This window comes from Diplodia corticola, assembly GCF_001883845.1.
Source record: "Diplodia corticola strain CBS 112549 chromosome Unknown scaffold67, whole genome shotgun sequence".
In the NCBI taxonomy this organism is placed as follows: Eukaryota; Fungi; Ascomycota; class Dothideomycetes; order Botryosphaeriales; family Botryosphaeriaceae; genus Diplodia; species Diplodia corticola.
In genome coordinates this window covers 51,144-74,031 of record NW_017971546.1, presented here as the reverse complement: position 1 = coordinate 74,031, position 22,888 = coordinate 51,144, and the positions used below count along the sequence as shown (strand labels likewise).

The 22,888-nt window shown below is 56.4% G+C and overlaps 9 protein-coding genes across 9 annotated transcripts; 4 read left to right on the top strand and 5 right to left on the bottom strand.

The window, feature by feature from the left end:
- Nucleotides 1-989: 989 nt before the first annotated feature.
- BKCO1_6700018 (mboat family protein) lies at nt 990-3,026 on the bottom strand (the record flags this gene model as incomplete). The annotated part of the gene is made up of 5 exons (XM_020278330.1): nt 990-1,639; nt 1,686-2,704; nt 2,757-2,856; nt 2,905-2,949; nt 3,005-3,026. The coding sequence occupies 5 exons, from the start codon at nt 3,024-3,026 to the stop codon at nt 990-992; spliced, it is 1,836 nt and encodes a 611-aa protein (XP_020126302.1).
- Nucleotides 3,027-3,363: 337 nt separating this feature from the next.
- On the top strand, nt 3,364-5,055 carry BKCO1_6700017 (peptidyl-prolyl isomerase cwc27; the record flags this gene model as incomplete). Its single annotated transcript, XM_020278329.1, has 1 exon — nt 3,364-5,055. The coding sequence occupies one exon, from the start codon at nt 3,364-3,366 to the stop codon at nt 5,053-5,055; it is 1,692 nt and encodes a 563-aa protein (XP_020126293.1).
- Nucleotides 5,056-5,530: 475 nt separating this feature from the next.
- Nucleotides 5,531-8,136, top strand: BKCO1_6700016 (uncharacterized protein; the record flags this gene model as incomplete). The annotated part of the gene is made up of 4 exons (XM_020278328.1): nt 5,531-5,642; nt 5,717-7,148; nt 7,218-7,489; nt 7,559-8,136. 4 exons carry the CDS (start codon nt 5,531-5,533, stop codon nt 8,134-8,136), a joined length of 2,394 nt encoding a protein of 797 aa, XP_020126294.1.
- Nucleotides 8,137-8,656: 520 nt separating this feature from the next.
- Nucleotides 8,657-9,640, bottom strand: BKCO1_6700015 (uncharacterized protein; the record flags this gene model as incomplete). The annotated part of the gene is made up of 1 exon (XM_020278327.1): nt 8,657-9,640. The coding sequence occupies one exon, from the start codon at nt 9,638-9,640 to the stop codon at nt 8,657-8,659; it is 984 nt and encodes a 327-aa protein (XP_020126295.1).
- A 1,236-nt stretch (nt 9,641-10,876) lies between these two features.
- BKCO1_6700014 (uncharacterized protein) lies at nt 10,877-11,691 on the bottom strand (the record flags this gene model as incomplete). The annotated part of the gene is made up of 4 exons (XM_020278326.1): nt 10,877-10,981; nt 11,039-11,102; nt 11,155-11,312; nt 11,362-11,691. 4 exons carry the CDS (start codon nt 11,689-11,691, stop codon nt 10,877-10,879), a joined length of 657 nt encoding a protein of 218 aa, XP_020126296.1.
- Nucleotides 11,692-13,312: 1,621 nt separating this feature from the next.
- BKCO1_6700013 (fad binding domain-containing protein) lies at nt 13,313-15,829 on the bottom strand (the record flags this gene model as incomplete). Its single annotated transcript, XM_020278325.1, has 5 exons — nt 13,313-14,000; nt 14,058-14,704; nt 14,759-15,126; nt 15,191-15,462; nt 15,522-15,829. 5 exons carry the CDS (start codon nt 15,827-15,829, stop codon nt 13,313-13,315), a joined length of 2,283 nt encoding a protein of 760 aa, XP_020126297.1.
- Nucleotides 15,830-16,955: 1,126 nt separating this feature from the next.
- On the top strand, nt 16,956-18,426 carry BKCO1_6700012 (sesquiterpene cyclase protein; the record flags this gene model as incomplete). Its single annotated transcript, XM_020278324.1, has 4 exons — nt 16,956-16,974; nt 17,042-17,536; nt 17,611-17,902; nt 18,006-18,426. The coding sequence occupies 4 exons, from the start codon at nt 16,956-16,958 to the stop codon at nt 18,424-18,426; spliced, it is 1,227 nt and encodes a 408-aa protein (XP_020126298.1).
- Nucleotides 18,427-18,931: 505 nt separating this feature from the next.
- BKCO1_6700011 (uncharacterized protein) lies at nt 18,932-20,115 on the bottom strand (the record flags this gene model as incomplete). The annotated part of the gene is made up of 3 exons (XM_020278323.1): nt 18,932-19,710; nt 19,757-19,874; nt 19,921-20,115. 3 exons carry the CDS (start codon nt 20,113-20,115, stop codon nt 18,932-18,934), a joined length of 1,092 nt encoding a protein of 363 aa, XP_020126299.1.
- A 686-nt stretch (nt 20,116-20,801) lies between these two features.
- On the top strand, nt 20,802-22,731 carry BKCO1_6700010 (cytochrome p450; the record flags this gene model as incomplete). The annotated part of the gene is made up of 5 exons (XM_020278322.1): nt 20,802-21,237; nt 21,288-21,338; nt 21,389-21,529; nt 21,585-22,059; nt 22,122-22,731. 5 exons carry the CDS (start codon nt 20,802-20,804, stop codon nt 22,729-22,731), a joined length of 1,713 nt encoding a protein of 570 aa, XP_020126300.1.
- Between the last annotated feature and the right edge of the window lie 157 nt (nt 22,732-22,888).

Sequence of the window (22,888 nt, the reverse complement as noted above, 5' to 3'; positions counted from 1 at the left end):
GGGCGCCTTTTACTTATCTGAAGCTCCAGTTGCTATATATGGCATAAAGCAGCGCGTGGTTAAGCGCTTCTCCCCCCCTTTTATTTTTTTTTTCAGGGTGTTGACCATTTCCAGTGTGAGCGCGTTGCCATTTGCTCCCCCTCCCCCTTACCTACTTGAATTATTCTTTGGAAAGTCGAAAGCATCCATGCGTCGTCTCCCGTCCTCCAGAAATTTGTATGGTGGCAATCGTGCTGGTAACGACTTTTTCGACTGCTCTAGCGCATGCAGTATGTACGTGGGATGGGGGTTACAGTTTTTTCTTCTTTTTCTTTTTCGCGAGATATTTTTTCCAGACGAATAGACGCCTTCACATACTTAAGTCTATAAGAACAAGCGTGTGTGTGTGGCGGGCAGTAGGCATTGGGTATGTTTGTTTGGAACGAAGGGGAAAAAGAATTAGTCAACAGTGCAGCATTTGCAGTTGAGCAATTCCCGGATGGGATAACGTCGACACTAAGGCACTTCCAAACCCTCATAAACCTTCAGGTTATCGAGAATGGGTGTAGTCGGATGTTACCTATCGGCGGCATTTCTGTGGAAGATCGGCGGCCAGGATGGGATGTATGTAGTCCGTAGCGTGCACCGGTATCACATCACACAACAAACTCTTTTATCGACCGGAACCCCGAATGAGGAAACTTGGTAGTTGCATTTCTCATATATCGCTGTATTCTAATTCGTACACACATCCAAAAGGAACCTTCAGATCGACCCCTTTCTCTCTAACATCAGCATGGTAAATGTTCGGCCTTGAGCGGACTTTTCCCTCCCAGCTATCCAAACCACTCAGTGAGACAGACAACTCGTGTACGCAATCAATGAGCTTCGACAACCAGGAGTTCCAGTGCCAGAAAACCAACCCGAGCAGACGGGGAGTCCGACCAAAAAAAGAAAATCAGGACTTCCGGTCGCCGACTACCTACTCTGCAAGACGCCCGCCCGCCCACTCAATCCCTCCGCTTCTTCAACTCCTTCACCTTCTCCTCCAGCCACGCCCGCACCTCGTGCGTCCCCGGCGGGCCCTCGCCGCTCGCCTTCCGCCGCGCGATCTCGGCCTTGACCTCCTCGATGGCCTCGTCGAGCTCGCGGCCCGGGTCGTCGGGCAGGCCCATCAGGGGCACCCGGCCGCCGCCGCCCTCGGTCGACGGGTTGCGGCTCAGGCCGGGGCGCATGCCCAACGCCTCGCCGAGCACCTTCTCTTCGAGCAGGTCGTCGACCGTGAGGCTCGAGCGCCCGCGGGCGATGAGGTCGGCGGTCGGAATCTGCGAAGAGGTCGTGGTCGAGGCTGGCGTGGCGTCTTTGGCGCCGGCTGCGGGCTTGGCTCCTGCGGATCGCTGCGCGACCTTCTTCTGGAGCATCTTCTTGCCCGGGGAGGCGAGGAAGGCCAGGGAGACGATGACGCCGCCGATGGTGACGAAGTAGACGCGGCTCCAGATCAGGAGGGACGGGGCGAGCTCGAGGGTGATGAAGGGGATCACGGTGAAGGAGAAGGCGATTTGAGTGACTAGCCAGGAGAAGATGTCGTAGTACATCTTGGTTGGGAGGGGGCGTGTGCCGTCGGGTGTCATGAAGAAGGGGCGGAGGAGGCGGCGGCCGTCTGGTCCGTGTCAGTAACAGAAGGCAGGCTTGGTCGAGGGACTTACTCTTGGCAATGGTCTGGAGGAAGCTTGCCAGGACAAAGCTCATGTAGTAACCGGGATAGAAGCCGTGCCAGAAGGCCGAGGTGACAAAGGTTGCCATGCTGGCTCGGAATCCGGGTTTCTTGCCCTTGGGGGTTACACGCAGGTACATGTAGTTCCGCAGCCAAAGATTGGTGTTGATGTTCCAGTTTCCGAGATAGGCATGGGTGTTTTGGCCTAACTCGATGCCCAGAGGCTTCACATTTTGGAGTCGATTCCAGTTGACGCGGCCGGTCTTGGGATCGACGCCCTTGTAGCCGATGCCAGAGAGAATGCAAGCACCCTCGGTCAAATGCCAGACGCCGTAGTACTTCATGCGGGCGGCAAAGCCGACCATGTGCAGGTAGTAGAGGCGCTTGAGGAAGTTGTGCTTCATGTACTCGTCGCCCAGGAGCAGGTCGGTGTTGTACCAACCAGAGAACTTGAGGAAGGCAAAGATCCAGACCAGACCGTAGGCGGCCTTCCAAGCGGCGGGGGTGCCGCTGCGCGGGATCTTGCGCTTCTTCCGGGTCGGGGCAGCCTTGGAGGGATCAACGCCGGGCGGGAGCTCAAACATGCTGGTAGTCAACCACTGGCGGTAGTCGACGTAGTCGAAAGCGGGACCGGCGAACAGCGAGGGGAAGAACAGCACGTAACCCACATAGTCCAGGACCGGAGGCAATTCGCGAAGAGCGCGCTCTTTCTGGTAATCGGACAGCTCCTTCTCGGACAGGCGGCCATCATGGACGTTCCAGCAGAAGGCGGTGAGCTTCATGATCAAGACCATCTGAGCACCGGTGATGTCGACGTTCTGGGGCTCGTTCCTGAACTGGCGATCGAGGTGATTGATAGACATATGGCCCATCAGGAAGACGAAGCCGATCCATGGCATCAACGGACCCTCGATGTACTTGGCGATGGCATAGGCTCCAGCGGAGCTGATGAACAGGGTGCGAAGGCCGGCCCAGAGGTCGAACAAGCCGACGAGGTAGAACAGAGAAACCCTGGGTGATTGTGAGAGGTGGTCAAGGGCGGGCGGCGGGATCGGGGTGGTACGATATTATGAAGGCATTCTTCTGCCACGGCTTCGAGTCGGGGATGCGCTTGAGGGCGGCGGCAAGAGGGTACGAGATGAGGAAGGAGCCGACGAGCTTGACTGCAGCCTGTCAGCCACGGTGAGTGCAAGTTGGCCGAGGACACGTACGCTCGTCGGGGGACGAGCCCAGGGCGCCGGCGACGTAGGCGAAAGCTGTTGGGGAGATGGTCAGCGGGGTTTTTGGAGCAGCTTCGACGTGGGTGCATACGAGCGTTAATGAAGGGCAGCATGGCTGTGGTGGAGCAGCGAGAGCACAAGATCCAAAATCAGCGCATGGCGGGTAAGAAGTGGTTGAGCAGCGGGCAGCTCTGTTGGTTGAGGGAGGGAGGGACGGACGGACGGGCAGGGCTGAAGCTTGAATTTCCGGCCGTCGGAGTGACGTTGGAGGCTCGCGCTCGGACCAGTGAGGGATCGCGTCTCAAGCTGTCAGTGTCACTCTGTCCGCCGCCGACTTTTCCGCAACACCGCCCACCGCCGCCCACCACCAGAAACCACGTCGTCTCCCGCAGCCCACCCACCGCGTCAATCGCCTCCCGCCCTGCGCTGGCCTAGCGCCCCGCCCCCGCCATGTCGTCCGTGTACAATCTCGAGCCGCCGCCGACGGCCAAGGTCATCCTGCACACCACCGCCGGCGACCTCGCCCTCGAGCTGTTTGCCAAGCAGACCCCGCTGGCCTCGCGCAACTTCCTGCAGCTCTGCCTCGATGGCTACTACGACAACACCATCTTCCACCGCCTGGTTCCCGGCTTCATCATCCAGGGCGGCGACCCCACCGGCACCGGCTCTGGCGGCGAGAGCAGCTTTGATGGCGAGCCCTTTGCCGATGAGTTCCACTCGCGCCTCAAGTTCAACCGCCGCGGCCTGCTGGGCATGGCCAACACCGGCAAAAAGGACGACAATGGCAGCCAATTCTTCCTGACTCTCGCCCAGACCCCCGACTTGACCAAGACCAACACCATGTTTGGCCGCATCGAGGGCGACACCATCTACAATCTGATGAAAATGGGCGAGGCCGACTTGACCGACGAGGACGGCAGCGAGCGTCCCTTGTACCCCACCAAGATCACCGGCACCGAAATCATCATCAACCCCTTCGAGGACATGGTCAAGCGCATGCACACGGCCCAGCCCCAGGCCCAGGAGAAGAAGGGTCCGAAAAAGGCAAAACGCAAGGCCGCGAAGCAACTATTAAGCTTTGGTGCCGATGAAGCCGAGGAGGGGGATGTCGCACCAGTAGTCAAGAAGCCCAAGTTCAACCCCAAGCTCGTCAGTGCTGGCGACGACGACGACGCCGCCGCCCCCGGCCCCGCTCCTCGTAAAGCCGCGCCCAAGCAACCAAAGCCCGCAAAGCCACCTTCGCCCAAGCGTTCGCCTTCCCCACCACCGCCCAAGGCGAAGGCCGCACCTCCGCCACCGCGCCGCTCCTCCCGGTCGCCTTCCGTCTCGTCCGACTCTGAGCCCGAGCAAGTCAACAAAATGTCCTCCCTCCTCGAGCGCACGAACGCCCAAATCGCAGAGTTGAAGGCCAGCATGAAGCGCAACACCGGATCCGCTCCCAAAGAGGCCCCGAAGAAGAAGTCCGCCCTGGAAGCCATGATCCCAGAGTCTTCGACCCGCGGCCGGAAGAGACGGGGCGGCGCGGCCGACGCCAAGGCCGACTCGCAAGCCATGCAGCTGTTCAACGCCTTCAAGACGAAGCTGGAGAGCGCCCCGAAAGAAAAGACGCCGCCGCCGGCGACCGCCGAGCCCGAACCGCGGCAGGTCCCCGCCACCAAGGAGAAGGCCGCCGTCGAAGAGGTGGAGGATTCGGAGGCCATCCTGTGTGACTTGCACTTCATCCCCAATTGCCAGTCCTGCCGCGCTTGGGACGACGCTCCCGACGCCGCGGCCGCCGCCAACGACGACGACAACGACGCGGGCTGGATGAATCACGCCCTCAGCTTTGAAAAGGACAGGCTTGGAAAGGACCTCGAGTGGAAGAGGAAGAATGAAGAGGAGCTCGTCGTCATAGATCCCCGCGAGAAGGAGAAGGAAATCGTGGGCGACAAGAAGGCGAAGAGGAACAAGGATGGCGGTGATGCTGGGCGGGACCGAGAGAAGAGGGGTGGAGTCGGTGGTGACCGTGAAGAGAAGAGGAATGACAGGGGTAGGGGAGGGGGTGCGGGAGGGGGTGCGGGGCGTGATAGAGGTAGTTGGAAGGACGATAGGGATAGGGAGAATAGGCGGGAGAGGATTGTAAAGAGTATGGGTGCGAGGTGATTTACAGAGACCCTCCGGCAGTAGATACAACCCGTTACACCATCGAAATGTGCAAGGTTCTGTATTAATAGATTATCAAGCCAAGATATTCAAGAGCTTTATGGCGCTCCCGAAATGCGCGTTTCAAGAATAACGCATTTGCGTACGAGACGTCGGCTCATGCGGGGTAGGCACGCCTATTCAGCGCCGATTGGTCATTTTGTAGCATGACCGACGCGACTTGACTTTCTCGAGGCTGGGAATATCCATCTCTCTCTCTCTCTCTCTCTCTCTCTCTCCCTCTCCCTCCACCACGAACGGACGACATACCATAGCTCGTGAGGTCCAGCCCGTCACGCTTCTTCTGCAGGAATGACGAGCCCTCGACATTGCGAGGCACCACCCCACGCCCAATCACAGGCTCTGAGCGAGGTAAAGTTCTTCTAAAACACTGTTTTACTGTTTGCTCATTCTCTTCAGTCAGCATACGAACCAAATGACGAGCGTTCGGAATATCCGACACACCGTTCCTGGAAGCAGCCCCGACGCCAACAGCAAGACAGCTCACTTCTGCGCCTTCCAAGCGAGCTTCGGCTGCTTATTTACTCGTATCTTGTGCCACACACCCACGACATAACCTTCTATCCCCTCACACGCAGGATCCCTAAAACATGTGCTCCAGTCGGAAGCTATGAAGTGCACATTCCCGGCGTATGGACTTCTATGGGTATCTGGACGTCGCTATCGCGGGCTTGTCAGCAAACTTATCTTGAGTTGACTGATGCACTTTACGGGGGAAATGCTTTCCATTTCAGCATGACCACGCGCGAGCGCGTCTGGGCCTTTTCTCCACGCACAACATCTGACGGGTCGAACGATGACGCTGCCGGATTGCGGGCACTCAATACTCCTCACGCACGAGGCCTACCAATCAACACGATCAAGACAGCTGGGATTTCACACTTCTGCCTACGACGCATGCGCCGTGTCAGTGTTCGCATCGAGGAAGACCTTACCCAGCCAGTACCATACAGGCGCGTACAGGCTTGGTTGCGCGAGCTTGTCGCAATGTTCGGCAATCACAGCCAAGTCCATTGTTTGCAGGTGCTCCAGGTCGAGCTCGTATGCGGGACTTTCAGGTATGGTGGCTTTCCTAGCTTCACAAATACTGTTTTCTGGGAGTTTATACCAAATCCTTTTCGAGAGAAGGCAAACGCTTTTCAGTATGTACTAGAGCCGCTTCTTGGCCTCACTGGTGTGGCTCATGTAGACATTCGGGGGCACGTGTCAGAGCCGTTTGCAACCAGGCTTGGAAAGGAGATGATGAAAAGACTTGGAGACAAGGCAACATCCAGAGTGCCTCTCCCTTCAACTTCTTATGGAGTGCAGCCACACGGGTCCAACACCCGAAGCGTGCGCAAGTTCCACGAGCCAGAGTTCGAATGGCGCGTGGAAGAGCAGGCAAACCCCCTCAGAGCCCAGTCTGATATTCCCCAAATACGATCTGGTTCGCCAGAGCCAGTGAGGCAACTGACAACCCAAAGACCTCTCGGGGTTCCAGTACCACTCACCATCTCAACGACGATAGAACGCCAGCAAAACCGGCACATCGTCGAACGCCTGATGTTGAAGTTTCAGAAGAGCTTAAATGGGGATTCACCATGCTCATGCCAAACAATAGAAGCTTGGTCAGAGGACGAAGTCTCATCATCTAGCGATGGTTGGGACTCTGTCTACGACACCGGCTCTGAGTTCTGCCCCAACGGACCTGGGGATGCTGACCTGCCCATCGTTGGACCTGGCCTACGACAGCGCGTCGACCAAGAATCGGGTCGTAAAAGCCGAAATAGAGCGGCGGACTCTTCTTCTGTACAGACGTGTACGATTGCGACACAATCAAGCCAAGAGCGGAGAGCCAAGCGCAAGCGTACTAGTAGCAGAAACCACTCAGATGACGGAGATAGCGACAATGAACGTCGTCAGCCATTTTTGACAAGATACGAAGCAGACGAAACAAAGCGATTCGCATGCCCATACTTCCAACGTCAGCCAGAAGCTCCCTCAAGGCCCGCGGCTTGTTTCTCGAAAGGATTTGCATCCGTGTCCAGGTTGAAGTGAGCACTCACGACTTTCATTCCCCCCGGAAGCTGCTAGGTGGACTTTCCATGGCTGACATATCATAGAGAACACCTTTTCCGTGCCCATGCCCCTCAAGAGCAATGCCCTCGATGCTTCAAAGTCTTTGACTCTGATGACGATCTTAATGAACACTTGCGAGCAGAGCAGAGGTGTCCAGAAAGCCTTGTCCGTCCAGTTGAAGAAAGACTAAGTAGGAAGCAAGCAGACCTCATAAAGAGCAAGAAGAGGCCGAAAGGGGCTACTGAAGAAGACAAGTGGCGTGCTGTTTATGCGATCATCTTCCCCCAAGATGACGAAGAAAACATGCCATCACCATGTGAGTTCAATCATCGTCTATCCTACAGAGCAGCACAAACCCAAGTTCATACACGCTAACATTCTGTAGATTGGTACGGTCAGGCAGTTTGCCAGCATCTTCGAGAGTCAGAACACTTCTCTTCAGAATTTGAGCGGTATATCCGGAGAGAGCTGCCTCGCCTTGTCCGATCGAGCCTCGAAGCAGCCGTAGAGGAACGTTCCCAAGTTCTCGAAGATGAGCTTTCACACGAGTTGAAAGCAATCGTGCGTCGATGCCAGGAAATCCTCTCTCACACCTTCCAGCAACAGGAGATGCATGACGAATCTCGGCTACAACCTCAACGAAGTCTTGACAATCCTGATACCGCAATAGCAGGCTCTAATCTCCCCACCGAAAGCGCTTCCAACACAGCGGATGTACTGGAAGCTACGGATATCCAGAGGCATGATGTTTCAGCTGACGAGCCGACCGTCGAGGATACGCATCAGCCAGTTTCTCGTGGAGATGTCCACCACAATTCTGGTAATGATCTAACTCTAGTGAACCTTCCAATAGATGGTGCTGGGGATGTTCCAGGTGCCGGCGATCCCCTGTGGGGCCCTGCAAGTTTCCCTTTCTCCTTGGATTCAAATGTTTTCGATATGCTGGATTTTGATGGATTTTGACCGGATTATGCAGACTCTCATGAGGATCATACACGATGGTTAATCATATACTGTACACGGCCGAAAGCACTAAATGAGCATTGGGGCCTGGGTAGTTGAAGGGCAGTGACAAGGGTCCTTGTAGTACCGGTGGTTGGACATAAGGAGGTGGTCACAGCGGATTCGGCCACGACTTCGGCATGGGCTTCGGCCATGTGCTGTGCCAGCTTGATATCCGAAGACATCGTCACCATAGGCTCGATCGCCAACTACAACTCTCTGACGGATGCGCGGCGTGTCAGACCCGAGTCTGCCGGTGCGGCTTCCGGCCCTGCTGCCTATGGGAAGGGTGGTAGATTGGCAACAGTGACGGATACAAAGCTCTTCACTTGGTAGTTGAATAAGGCTAGGCAGTGACAGTTTATTGTTAAGGCGATATATGTGGCATGGTTCTATATCTTCCTCGAAGACATCGCCGGCTTGACTAAACCAATCCTATACCATCCTATCCCAGCCCATAAAGTCCAGCAAAGGACGCCATTCAAGGACAAAATTCGTGGATCTCACACGCCTCGAGCCAATACACATCCTCCGACTTGGTGAAACGAACCTTGTGAGTTCCAGCATTGCCGGTGTGTGAGAAGTCGCAAAAGCCGCCGCCCGGAAGAACGATCTCGTGCTCGGAGATGCCGCCGCAGGTAGTCAAACGCGTCTCTTCCTTGGTCGCCGAGTTCCCGCAGCCGAGCATGAACTTGTTCTTGGCGTTGGGGCACTCGGTCTCCGCGGTGCCCGACGACGAGAGGCCGCTCTTCTGCCAGAGCCTGACGTTGTCCTTGGGCGAGATCTCGTACGTCTCGCTCGCCCGCGTGGCGTCGGAGGCGGTCGGGTGGATGGCGAAGACGGTGATGCCGGCCTTCTCGAGCCGGGGGAACTCGACGTCGCCGAAGTCGCTGCCGCGCACCGCCCGGCCGTCCTTGAACGGGCCGCCGGGGGTGAGCGAGGTGGGGGGGCGCAGGATGGCGTAGACCTGCGTGTGCTTGTCGTCGATGAGGCTCTCGGTGAAGGCGGCCGAGACGACTTCCCAGAAGTGCTCGTAGTGCGGGCTGGTCGACTGCGCCCACGGGTGCGAGGTGATTTCGCGGGTGACGGACATCTCGAGCGTGTGCCAGCCCTCGCGCCGGGCGATGCGGACGGAGAGCTCGAAGTCGATGCCGGACCAGAAGGCGGCTTTGTTGTGCTCGACCTTTTCGATGTAATGACGGGCTTGGGCGGGCCGCTCGATGACGGGGTAGTTGTCGCCGTCCTCGGAGGTGAGGAGGGTGCCGTTTGAGTAAGCAAGCCAGGTGCCGTTGAGGAGGTAGGTTTCGTTGTCCGGGATGGTCAGGTTGTGAGGGATCTCATCGGCGGCGCGTGCATGGAGACGCCAGTCAATCGAACGTGCAAGCGTGCCCTGCAAGAGGACAGAGCAAGCCAAAAACAGGCTCAGCACAGTGGGCAGGCCGCTGCGGCTCGTGGAGATTCTCATGGTGCTGGTGATGGTATGATGGAGTTGACTGTTTGGATCGAATGGTTGTGGATGGGCTTCTTGAGGTGCGAGCTGGCAGATATTTATACTCCCACCTTGTAAGATTGCCTGCTCTTTCCTTCCCTTCCCTCTGTGTGTTATGGCTTCATTTCCCCGGCGGCAGACGGCGGAGGGATGCTTATGGGCCAGGTCGACGATTCAGAGAAACCTGATGGTGTCGAACCATATTCCTGCTCCATTCGAACAGTCGCCTAAACTCCTGCGCAGCTGCGAACTTAGGCTAAAGAAAGTTCCCATGCAATCCGGCTAGCTTCAATGTGACCAAAACCCAAAGCGTGCGAACATGCTCACTCCGGGCTACCTAGTCTATATACAATGACTTCGAAGATGCGGGACAAGCGACCGTGCGGAAGCTACACGATTCGAACAGCTTCATAGTTCGCATGGTGCTATAATAATCCGTTTGTCGCCAAGCAGAATCCGAGCGACCGAGGAGACTTGGCTGAGCTGGCACTAGGTGAGAGCTCGGCGGGGGCAACAAGACCGTGCGCCTGGCGCCCGGTTGCTCCCGCCAAGGTTTGGCCAGCCGAGCTCTCACCTGAGCACTCACCTGGTGCGTGGGCACCGCAGCGGCATGCTGGCGTGAGGTTGCTTTTTCTGCACGTAGCAGCTTGGTGATGTCCTGGCACGAAGGCGGCACTCAGATCTCCCGTTTGCAGGGGATTCTCAATCGTCACGCAAGTGGTCGAAATCGTGCTCCTGGCGAGAGTCAAACCCCAGGCTGGTGGGCAGTTGGTCAAGAGCACCGTAACCCGAGTGGTCAGGGAGATGTGGGCATCTGCAAAGGGCTACCCTACTATTGAATTCATTTACCCCGACCCATCGCCCTGCGCGATATGCAGGCTACAAACCATTAGTCGATCGACTTCATCCCCGTCGACGCAGCTCCTAGCTTTCATTTACACGCACATTGCAATGCATATGGGGAGTGGAATTGATGACCATCACAAGATTAGACTATATAGCTCGAGCATCAGATGCTAAAGTACATTGAAAACCATAGAGATGAGTCGAAAGTAAGACCATGTTGTTGAAACATGTCGAGAGCCTTGGGATAGGAACAGTCTAGGAATTCAGACGTCTGGGCCTTTACTCCTCAAAGCTCGTAAAAACCGTGACGACCATGCTGTGTTGAGACAGTCCCTAGCTCTGGGTCCTGTGGTGGTAACCTGGTAGCTAAGCATCCGGCTTCTCGCACCTTGGAGAGGAGTATTTGCAGTCAACATATGCGGGATCAGATCGAGCCACGCAAGAGTTGGCCCCAGCCGTAGCCCACGCCCACTATTATCAAGACTTGTTAGTAGCCATTCAGTAACGTCTCAATCGCAAGTCACTCACGTTCTCGAAGCCTCCATCACCTTGGCGGTGGAATGTCAGGATGTTCGCGAAGCAGATGCTGTACCTAAGATGGGAATTAGAAAAGTTTGTATACCAGTACAGTACAGATGACTTACGTGACAACCGTAGCATCCTTTTGCTTGAGGTCAAGATGGACGTTGCCGACGTAGTCGCACGGGGTAGATACGGTGTAGCCGACATTGCAGACGAAGATGTTGCAGCCAGTATCATCCCTCAACTTCGAAGAGAGACCCCGAGTGAAGTCCCGACGTCTCTAGATGCTGCATTAGCGGGGTATTTGGTAAAGCGGAGAACTAACTCACCGTTTGATCCTTGAGCCACTCCTCATACTGGGAGGAGTAGTAATGGAGGACATCGGCAGCAAGGGCTAGAGCATCGGTCCTGCCCTTGCGACGCTGGAGAGGGTTGCTCGTGTCGATGTCCGTCGTGTTCTCTGCCAGCGACGACGTGTTGTCGTAAGTGTAACCCAGATCCTCAGGGAATTCAAGGGTGACGCAAGCGATGTCGTTGCACGCTGTTCCGTTGTAGAACACGTCGATTGAAGTGTCGTTGTCCGAAGGAACAGACTCCTGTGGCTGTGGGAGAGCAGCAACGACGGCTGTAAGGAGGAAGAGAGTGCTGAGAACCTTCATGATGGGCGGGATGAGTGGGTAAGAGTTGAGCCTCAGCCAGAAGGCATGCGATTACTATCGAACCACCTACGCCTCCGACTTGAAGTCAGCTGGCCTTCGTACCCGTAAGTAGAGGCGCCGTCTACCGTTTTACCGATACTAACATGCTACCAGCTACTGCCATCGAAGATCCCTTTGTAAGTAAATCCTAGTGAGGGCGACGTACCATGGGTTTCTAACGACTCCAGTGTAAACTCATCAACACGGGTGGGAATATTGGAGGTATCGATGGGGATCACTGGCTGGCTGCTTGTAGACACTACGGAGCTCATGCCTCTACCTGCCGTGACTGTTCGATCTCGGGTTGTCCCTGATCGCATTGTCCTCTACAAGTAGAGATAGCATACCAGCTAGAAGAGTCTTTTCGCTCGCTCTTAGCTAGTCAATGGAAACGGGTATCATCTCTATGCTTTCATCTCCATGTTGAGGAATCGCCGCCGCCTTGTAAGTACATGATTCGTAGGTTACCGCCTCCTTAGCGCTAGAGCAAAGTGCGAAAATAAGTATCCTTCTTCCTTTCTCTTTTTTCTTTTCCTACGCTAGTTGGCATGATTGGTTTTACATGCCACGTATGATGAACTCGGGCCACCAAAAGCCATGGAACCCCACAGCGCCCCTTTTCGAGGGTCTTTTCTTCCTTGTGCCGGTGGGGCGGGCAGGCAGGCACACCGCCGCAGCTGTACTATAGTAATGTCGGTCGGTCTGGGCTCTAATCGCCAAGCGATTTTCAAGGGACCAACTAAGGGCCGGGCCGAGCTGTGCAGCGGAAGCAGATGCCGGAACCTTGCCGCATCCAGCACGCTAATAATGCATCGTGCGACCTTTGTGCCACGTTGTCTCGTTTACTCGTCTTGGCTACTAACTAAGTGTGTCCATGCACCAAGGCTTGGTAGAAATGTTAATACGAAATCCGAACGCGAGAAACTTTTGCTGCGAACCCGGGCTGGAAGCCAGCGCCGGAGGAAGCTCCGCAAGGGCCAAGGAGCCTCATGATGCAGGGCACAAAAGCCGCACGGGCAAAGACCCCGCACGGGAAGTTCCAGGTGCATGGGGATCCGGCGCGTATGGGACTGGCAAGAGGAAGCAGCCGAAAGAAAAGCCCATAGGGACCGGGCAAAAGCGATGGCGTGACGCGAGTCAATGGAGGATCCCCAACGGAACGGAGGACCACATGGTCAAATCGGAAACAAGTCTAATTCAGTAGTCACCGCGTCCTTGATCGCTTATATATACCACGCCTGATAAGCTTAAAGTTCCAGTGGATTTTTTTCGCGAGGCCATGCGAGGTCGTTATGGTCGGGCACTGGCTAGAAAAGGCCTTTCAGAAACGTAACAACGTTGTCGTTTACCCTGCTGCCAAGATTAAGACCATGTTTATTGATCCCTTAATCAGCCACGGAAGGTCGCGGATGAAGTGTGGCAATGCCAGCATCCAGATGCCCACCGCTCTTACTGCAACACCGGCCGCCACCTCTCGAAGACCTGTGCCGAGCAAATAAGTACTGTCACACTTCTTGCCTGCTTGTGAGGTTGGTGCCATGACACATGGATCGAGCTAGATATAATTCTTTGACGACGTGCGTTACATCTGCCCACTACCAATAGATAGCCGAGCCACCGTTTCTTCACGCCAGTACCACACTCCGGCATACGCCGCTCCCGGCCCCACCAGCACTTGGCCCGCGACGAGAACGCAGGCCGCTCTCAGAGCCTGTGGCGTGGAAGCGTAGCCGAGCCGCCGCACCTCATAGATGCTGTAGAAGCACCAGCAGCAGATGGCGGCCAGCCCGGCAATGGAGTCGTGCGAAGGCACAGCGTAGGCTCCGCTCAAGACGTCTGGAGACGGCCATGACTGGAAAGCAACGCACAGATGAGCGGCGGCTGCGGTGAGGAAGGAGATTAAGTACACGACTCGTAGCAACGGCGTGTCGTTTCCTTCGTACATGTCCAGTGCGGAATCCTGATGGTGGCAAGGGAGAAGATGGGGGAGAAGCGTGAGGAGCGGCACCAACAGTGGCACCTGTGGGATCAGCGCCAATGCTGGACCGGGAACATCAACGTGCCACTGGCCGAGAAGAAGAGGCATTGCCGCGGTAATGCAGACGGCGAGCGATGACACAAGGACTGCTCTGGCAGCGGCGACTGGAAGTGGGCGCCCAGATGTCCGTGCATAAGTGTCGTTTGATGTCGCGAAGACACTGACAAAACAGTGCAGCGGAGCAACGATGCCAAGTCCTAAAAAGTAGGAAGCCATGGCCCATAGGGATGGGCTGCTTGTTCCGTCAGCCTTTTGTTCGTTGATGCGTGCTTCGACACTCCAGACTTACAATGACACCAGAGTCCGGGAGCTGCCGTTGCGGTAGCCCTCCACGGTCCAAATCACGTAGACCGGGAGAAACATGCTCCAGTGGGGGGTCGAAATCGCCGCAGTAAACCTGTCAAGTCCAGAGAAGACACGTGCTGGTGATTCCGCATGAAGAATACAGCACTGGGCCAAGAGCTGGTCGAGCAAAGGCAGCCCTGCTGTCTGCGTCCAGACCAACGCAGCAAATAGCGAGGCCATTGCGAACGTCGAGACGCATTTCCCACGAAGTGGAGGATATGGCAGCTCATCGTCGTAAGGCACGAACCTGCTGCGTTTAGGAACCGCCAGCCCGTTGAGGCGGACTGAAGCAACGGCGGGGTCTGTCCATCTTCTTAGATGCGTCTCCAGATGCAGCTTCGGAATGATGCGGCAGGCAAGCCATCCGAAGAAGCCATTTTCCATGGCTTCAATCCGCTGCTGAAGATGTGCTTCATTCACGAGCTGGGTGCAACGCGGGGCCCGGAGGTTCTTCGTCTGCTCAAACACGAACGACATGTCCTTGTCGTTCAGCCCCTGTGGGTGAGAGTCCAGAGCCGACTGCAATGCATTGGTCAAAGCGGCTGCCGTTTCAATGGCATTGTTGCCCCCTTGGCCTGAAAGTGGCTCGAACTGCCGAGTGAATTACCATCACAGTTGCATGCGCAAGGAAAGCAGAGGGCATACCTTGTGAGCCGCATCCCCAATGGTCATGATTCTGCCAAAGTGCCACCTCTCCAAGACGTATTCGGGCAGTGCAGTCAGGACCGACACAGTGCGGTGATTGTAGATATCCCGAAATCTCACTGTCTCGGTGATGGGATCATCCTGATGCTTCCTGGCCAATTCTTCCTCGTCATCCTTGGTGAATCTGGGAATGTTTGGGCCGTAAGTGCGGTTGAGTTTGAAAAAGAGAAAGAAATACACTCGCGCCCCAGGGCCGGCAATAACCAAGTGCGAGTGGTCTTTATTGAACACGGTGTGAATGTTCTGAAAGTCTATCCCCTCGATGGGTCTGGAGATTCCAAAGATACACCCGTAATCACACGGCATGGCTGACCAGTTGGCCGTGCGTCAGCAAGCCACAATCTACTCCGGGTCTGAAAAGGCCCTACATACCTTTGTATTCAGAGTGAGGAACGGGGCCAGGTGAGACCTCGTCGGAGATGCGCCACATTTCTCTCCTGACGAAGCTGTGCACTCCATCGGCTCCAACCAAGATGTCGCCGACATATGAAGAGCCGTCCGCGACAGTGGCTTCCACTCGTTCCGCGGAGAGTGCAACTTTAGTAACCTTTTTGTTAAGCAGCACCTTAGACTTGTCTTCCAAATGGTCGTACAGCACCCGTAAAACCATTTGACGGTCGACAAAAAGAATGGGATAACCGTGCCTGCTCGCAGATGGTCATCAGAATGCCTTCTTCAAAGTGCGGGCTCACTCATCTTTTACCTTTTGATCATGTGCAAAGATAGGTTCGACAGGGTCATCAGCTTGTTCCCGTCTGGCCCTCTGGCATAGGCAGTCTGCGAGGGTTCCTCTGTCAGAGCCCGGATGTCGTCGTAGCAACCCAGCTGGTCTAGGATACGTAGCGAGTTTGGTAGTAGTCCGATGCTGGCTCCCACCTGCGGGGCGGCTTCGCCATATGCCTCGAGGAGAACATAGTCGATGCCGAGTCTCTCAAACATGTTGGCCAAGCAAAGGCCACTGATGCCGCCTCCGGCAATGATAGCTCTGAACCCTGCCTTTCCCGCTGTCATTTCGACAACCCCGGCTGAAATCTTTCAGAGTGCTGCCGCTGTTTAGAATGAGGATAGAAAGTTAGCAAAGCGAAGCTGATCGACACCTTACCCCCTTTGTGCACACACATGCAAGTAGCTAGTAGCTGAGATCAACGGGCCGCAGAGATGAAGAAATATCTATCTAGATGGTGGGTTCAGATAGATTCAGCAGGTGGCCTCGGAAGTGATGAGGAGGATGATAGGGGAGCATACACGGTTACGGGTTTGTTGCTTCCGCCGCAGCATGGCCGAGAGCTCGCTTGCAGAGTTGCAGCTCTTGCTGACCGGTATCATCTTCTCGACTGACTCTAGGGAGTAACTGTATCAAGTGATGGACAGCACTACCTCGGTCGGGCCGGTTCAGGAAGTTCTCAATCCCGACAGCACGGCCTGTTGATCATTTCGCACGGCACACACGAATGCTTCGCACGGTCCGCGTCCCCCGCGTACTTTAATCAGGGACCGTTGAAGGAGCTTTCGTGCCGAGAAGGTGATTGGCCGGTCTGACAGGTGTTGCGACATTTTACCAGTGTTGCGGACACGACCTGAATCGCGGTTGGATGGCCTGCGTCCTCCCCTGGCACAAGCTTTGATTGTACCTTATTCATGCCGGGGGTACTTCAACTGTTCTCCTCTGCTCTTATTTGTCAGGCCACGTACACGTCATATACACGGACTATAGGGAACCGCGATATAGATGTGAAAATCGTCGAGTTCGGCAGGCGATGAAAGCCGAGTCAGCTTCGTGAAGTTCAACACGCGTGGTTTTGCGTACTGAGGCCTCCTCCTCCCCCCATCTTTTGAACTGACTAAGGCCGTGCCGTGAAAGGTGCACTGCCTCCGTGTCGTATCCTCTGTCTCCTGTCAATCACTCACGAGCATTCCTATATCATACGGTAGTTGTGAAGCTCCGTTTTGAATCACGTGCAATCATGTATGTAGTACAAGCAGTGAGCCACTTTCGGGATATATAAGGCAGCCCCGGGGGGCAGACCCTTCAGCCCTCATGCCAACAATCAACACTCATTCGATCATCAAAAGATCAGCACTCTATAGCCTTACCAGCAAATTCAACTGATCTCATCATCCAACCACCTCAACCAATATGACCAGCGCGGCAAATGGTGGGTGTGACGAAAGGGTGATATCTCATGCTTGATCATCAGAACTGACTGCCTCCTGAACATGTAGCACGGCTCGCCTCGACCGAGGACCATGCCCACCTTTTCTCGGTCAACTACTCGTACGACTACCTCCGCGACGTCTCGCTAGACTTTCTGCAGCTGCCCTCCTTGAAGCTCAACAATCTCGTTGCCAGTGGGGCTCTGCTGGACCGCGCCGGCGTGCCCGCCACTGCTTCAAGCAACTCAAAAGCCGCAAATTGGATCGACATCTTCCCTGCCGACGCCGGCATCGCGAGTCGGACTGCCCTGCGCGTGTTCCGGCAGAGCAAGTACTGGCGCACCGTCCTATCTGCCGGTTCCGACGCGCTCCAGCATTTTTTGCAAGACGACTCGTTCAAGCAGGCGGTCAGGTCAGGCAAGACGTTTTCGAAGATCTCGGCGAAGCTGCTGCAGAACATCGAGGATGGGTTCCTGCGCTTCGCCGTGTACCTCTTCCCCGAGGCAGACGAGCAGCAGGTGAAGCTGTTGGCTATCGTCATGGTGTACATTTTTGTCTTTGACGGTGCGTGCTCTACACTCCGGCTTCATAGAAAGTACCCATTCCCAAAGCTAATCCCCGTTTTCCCGCGTGCGCAGATCTCTGGGAGATGGAAGACGGCGAAGAAGTGACCAAGCTGCGCGATGACTTCGTCTCACGGCTACAAACTTCGGACAAAGCAGGAGAGTCCCCGGCAGAAACGAGCACAAAGACGCCGCTCCAGGCCATGATCGACCAAAGCATCGCGGAGCTGCGCCAGTTCTCCAGCACGGGCGGCCAGGAAGTCATCGACGAGCTCATCGGCTTCTGCTCGCACCCGCCGCCGCCGCCGCGCCCGTTCGCCGACTTGGCCGACTACCTGGCGTATCGGCGCGAAGACGCTGCGTATCCGTAAGCCGATCATTCCACTCCGCCACCTGACTCCTTTCCCGGCCTTCCCCCCCCTTCTGTTCCTGCCGATCTGAAAAGCTGCTAACCCACGTATACGGCTCAGATGCATCCTCGCCTGCACCAAGTTCTCCATCGACTCCACCGTCGACATCCATTCCCCGCGGATGGCCAAGATCATTGAGCTGATGGGCAACCACATGATCTTCGCAAACGACCTGGGCTCTTTCGCCAAGGAGAAGCGCGCCTTCTCCGCGGGCAAGATTCAGCACCTGATCAACTCGGTGCACGTGGTCAAGCAGCTGCTGGGCCTGCCGAGCGACGAGGCGGCCAAGGGCGTCGTGTATGGGCTGCAGCTGCAGGTCGAGTGTGATATGGATGCCGAGGTGGGCAGGCTGTTGGAAGAGGACGGGGGGTTGGATAAAGAGGAGTGGCGGTTTTTGGATGCGTGTCTGCTGCTGACGGCGGGCAATTTGCTGTGTACGTCGATCATGGATCGCTACGGGGGGGAGCAGGGGAGGCTTTGAGGGATTTGGAAGAACTGGTAGTATGTTTTAGTTGTCGGCTCCACTCATTTGTCAATCTTTGCATTTCTTAGCACGGAGAGCCTTTCGTGACAGAAGAGATTTGTAATTCTCAGCTCTGAGAGGCCGTCGTTGGTCTTGTCATCTGTTGCTCAGAGTCATTGCGCAATCCTGGTGAAAGAAAAAAAAATCGAGCTGAATGACTACGATGTGGTTCCCCTTATGAATGAAATGAGCGAGACGGATCAGCCCCGTGCATGAGGATGGCCTGAAGTTAGGTCTTTTTAAGGGATCCCAAGCGAACGGTTACAGACGGGAATGGCGCACACGTTGCGGGGTTTTCAATGATTCGCACACCGCACATACACAGCTCGGACGTGGACCTGCACGAATTTACGAGCCCACCAATGAGGAAAACGCTGATCAGGAATAGCACGAATCGCATTATAGTTCATAATCCTATCGTACAAAGTAGGCGTGCCGGGCACACTCAGATCTCCTCCTAGTCTCACGCTCCTTGCAATGCCTCCTTCGCCACCAACGACTCCTCGGACACGTTATCCGCATTCTGGTTCGGACGCCGTGACTGCAAGCTGCTCGACGGCATGTCCGACAGCTGGTGATGCTGGCTGTACTTGGAGCGCTGCGACGAGTTCAGCGTGCCGCCCCGCCAGTTCAGCCAGAGCGCCTTGATGGAGGGCATGTTGGACGCGATGATGGCGATGTTGATCTCAAACGCCGACACAATGATCATCTTTCCCAGGGTCCACGTAAAGTCTGGGCTGGCGCTAAACTGCAACAGCACCATTATGCGCAGCGCCGAGATGACCACCGCCGCCCCGCCGGTGCAGATGACGCCAAGCACCGCGAGCCGACGTCTCAGCGTCATTTGAAGATTCCAGACGGTGTGGATGGGCAGCACGAGGATGGTGACATCCAGCACCATGATCTTAAACCCGCCGGCTGTCAGCACTCGGCCATGAACTTGCTGGGGAGTCTCGGAACTTACGAAACTGTATGGAACGAAGTATGTGATGCTCGTGTCAAGGCAATGCGTCTTGGGGTACTTCATGGGATTCCAGAACGCCTCCAGCGGCGTGCACTGGAGAAAGTACAGCAGCCAAATGCCGACAGTCAGCAGGCCGTTGCAGGCCATTGTAACGTACACGACGATCCGGAACGACTTCAGGTGCGAGAGGCGCAGGTAGAACAACAGGAAGCCCAGCTTGAGGTGAAAGTGCATCCAGACGTAGTAGATCTCAATGACGAAGAGGCCCTGCCGCAGCACTGGATTAGAAGGGGGCACACAGCATCGAAATCGCCTCATCATGACTTGCCTTGAGGAGTTTGGGGAGGCTTTCGGGACTCTCTGTCTGCACTTGCGTGATGTGCAGCCCGGCCCCGAGCTGTAGGAATATATACAGAATGGCTTGCAGCCCTGCATTCAGCGGCTGTCGAATGTCAGCACGTGTTTGCCTCTCCATCAGAGAGACTTACCAGCAGGGTGGCAGCGGCCCAATCATCCAAGCCGAAAGACTTGATGTAGGATCGAATGTAGATTCGAATGACGGTGGTGACGACGGTGACGACGAAGAGCGGGGTGATGGTCCAGTAGCATATTGGCTGCAGCGTCTCCGGGGCCACCGTATCCGGGGTCAGGATTTGCCGGCTGCTCTGGCGGGAGGAGGACATGGTGATGAGAAAGCGTAGAGTAGAAGCTCTGCAGATTGAAACCAGAAGGGGGCGCGCGTCCTGCTCTTACATGTCCGGCGACCAGTCTACTAAAGCTGAGACGACAATATCGCTTCCTACAGATCTTCGCTTCCTGAATGAACATCCGCCCTCTGTGCATCCATCACCTTCGTGTTCTACGGAGAGATGCCTCCGTGTGGCCTTTCATGCTTTGCCGACGCACTTACTCGCATCATCGCGGCCCGCGGCGACCCGCGCATCTGAGTCACTGATCCGGAATGGTGTGACGGGGAAGGATTCTAGGAGAGATTCCGATGGGCGGTTGTGAGGCAAAGGGGAAGCGAATACTACAGGCTTGGACTCAGGGACATGGCCTATACCGGCCAACAGTTCCACACGCCTGAATCAGCATCTATAGCTCTTTTGGGTCCGACACACCGTCCGCACGGATGCCTTTTTTCCGCATTGGGATGTGGTCCCTGCGAAAAGCGGGCCAGTTCCAGCTCGTAACTATGTACACGGCACAGCAGTGTGGGGCTCGCCGTGCTGACTCGCATATCAGGGAGGGACTGACCCGGCTCGGCATCGTCCTCTCCCGCTGGGGTTCAGAAAAGAATAAGAGGCGCGACTGTCATATCACTGGTGTGTATTCGTCAATGTCCACCTGCCCCGTCTTCCCACCCACCATGGATGAGATTCAGCCCGCGGAGCTCTCGCGAGGGCTGCAGATCGGGCTCCTCTCGTCCTGCTCCAAGTCATTCGCACTCGGCGTTCTGTTCCATTGGAGCATCGTCCGAGTCGAGATAGACGGCCAAGGATGGAGACTCGTCGGGGTGTACTTAGCATCGGTGATGTTTCTCTGGGCGTTGTTCGCCTTACTTGGTCACATGCACGCCCTGGAGGCGGCCTTCCGCACCGCCTGCGTGGCGAACTCGTTCAAGCTTGGCCTCGCTGCCAGCATCCTCGCCTACCGATTGCTGTTCCACAGCCTGAGGAAGTTCCCCGGCCCCAAGTATGCTGCGGCATCTCGGTTCTATGCAATGTTCCTGGCATGCAAGAACACCCAGTACAGCGATGAGGTGGAGAAGTTGCACAAGCAGTACGGGGACTTTGTGCGTATTGGTATGTTCTCCCGGCCATGGATGCTGAAGACGCTGCTCATTGTGTCCCAGGACCCCGCGAAATCTCCATCAACCGTCCTGCCGCTATACGCCTCATCTACGGTGCGTCAATCACGCAGACTTGCATGGATTCTCCGCTGACGAGCTGACAGGTCCTCCATCTCGCTGCAAGAAGTCCCCGTGGTATTCTCAGGTGACGGAGGACGTGACCAAATGCTCCATCAACTCGACACGCGTCCTCGAAGTCCAACGTCAGCGCCGACGTGCCTGGGACCGCGGCTTCAGCATTAAAGGTCTGCCATTTCCCGCGCCCTCTCACTCCCTTGTACTGACCATGGTCCCCACCAGCCCTGTCCAACTACGAACCCCGGGTCAAAGCTAAAATGGACACGCTGATCCAGCAGCTGCGGCGACTCAGCGAGGCCAAAGCCCCCGTCAACGGCACGGCGTGGTCCATGTTCTTCTCTTTTGACGTCATGGGCGAGGTCGGGCTGGGCCGGGACTTCAAGACGCTCGAGGCCGGCAAGGAGCACCCGACCATCAAGGGCATCCACGACTCGATGGCGGCCATCGGGCTGCTGACGCCGGTGCCGTGGCTGCTGCGCATGGCGGCGGCGGTGCCGGGAGCGGCGAGCAGCCTGACGGCTTTCATGACGTACTGCTCGCAGCAGGTGCGGGAGAAGGAGAAGGAAGTGCACAGCGACGCCGACCCGCAGGACATCCTCTCGTGGCTGATCAAAGCCCGGTTCGAGCACGACAAGTCGGCGCCGCCGGGCGAGATGGCGCTGCACGAGGACGCACGCCTGCTCATCATCGCCGGGAGGTACGTCCATATATCCACTCCGAGTCCCCCATCAGCACTACGTGCTAACCACAGTACCGCAGCGACACCACCGCCGCCGCCCTCGCCAACACCCTCAACTTCTTCGTCCGCCACCCCCGCGTCCTCGCCAAGCTCCAATCCCAGCTCGACGCCGCCTTCCCCCGCGGCGACGACGGATCGCTGTCCAGCAGCGCCATCGCGAAATCCGTGCCATACCTCGACGACATCATCCACGAGACGCTGCGGCTGCGGCCGCCCGTCCCCAGCGGCCTGGCGCGCGTGACGCCCCCCGAAGGCCTGGTCGTCGACGGCGTCCACATCCCCGGCGACACCATCGTGAGCGTGCCGACGCAGGCGCTGCAGCGCGACGAACGCAACTTCGAGCGCGCCGCGGAGTTCCGGCCGGAGAGGTGGAGCGAGGAAGGGCCGCCGCTGAATCCCGAGACGGCCGCTTTCATTGCGTTTTCGCGGGGCGCCATGAACTGCGCGGGGAAGCAGCTGGCCAAGATGGAGCTGCGCATGTTCCTGGCGCGGGTGGCTCTGAATTTCGACGTCGGGTATGCGGAGGGCGAGACGGGCGAGGTGTTTGAGAGGGGGCAGTTGGATACGTTTACCTTGACGTTGCCGCCGTTGATGTTGAGCTTTACGCCCAGGCACTCTGCCGGGGCGTGAGCTGGAGCCGGTTCAGGGTTGGTTTTATTAGTGTGAGATGTATTACTACGGATTTCTGTTTTTGATATTTTTAATAATCTGCGCGTCGTTGCAATATTCTTCCTCTGCTTACATCCATATCGATGACATTGAACGCTTGGGATAAGGGCATCTACAA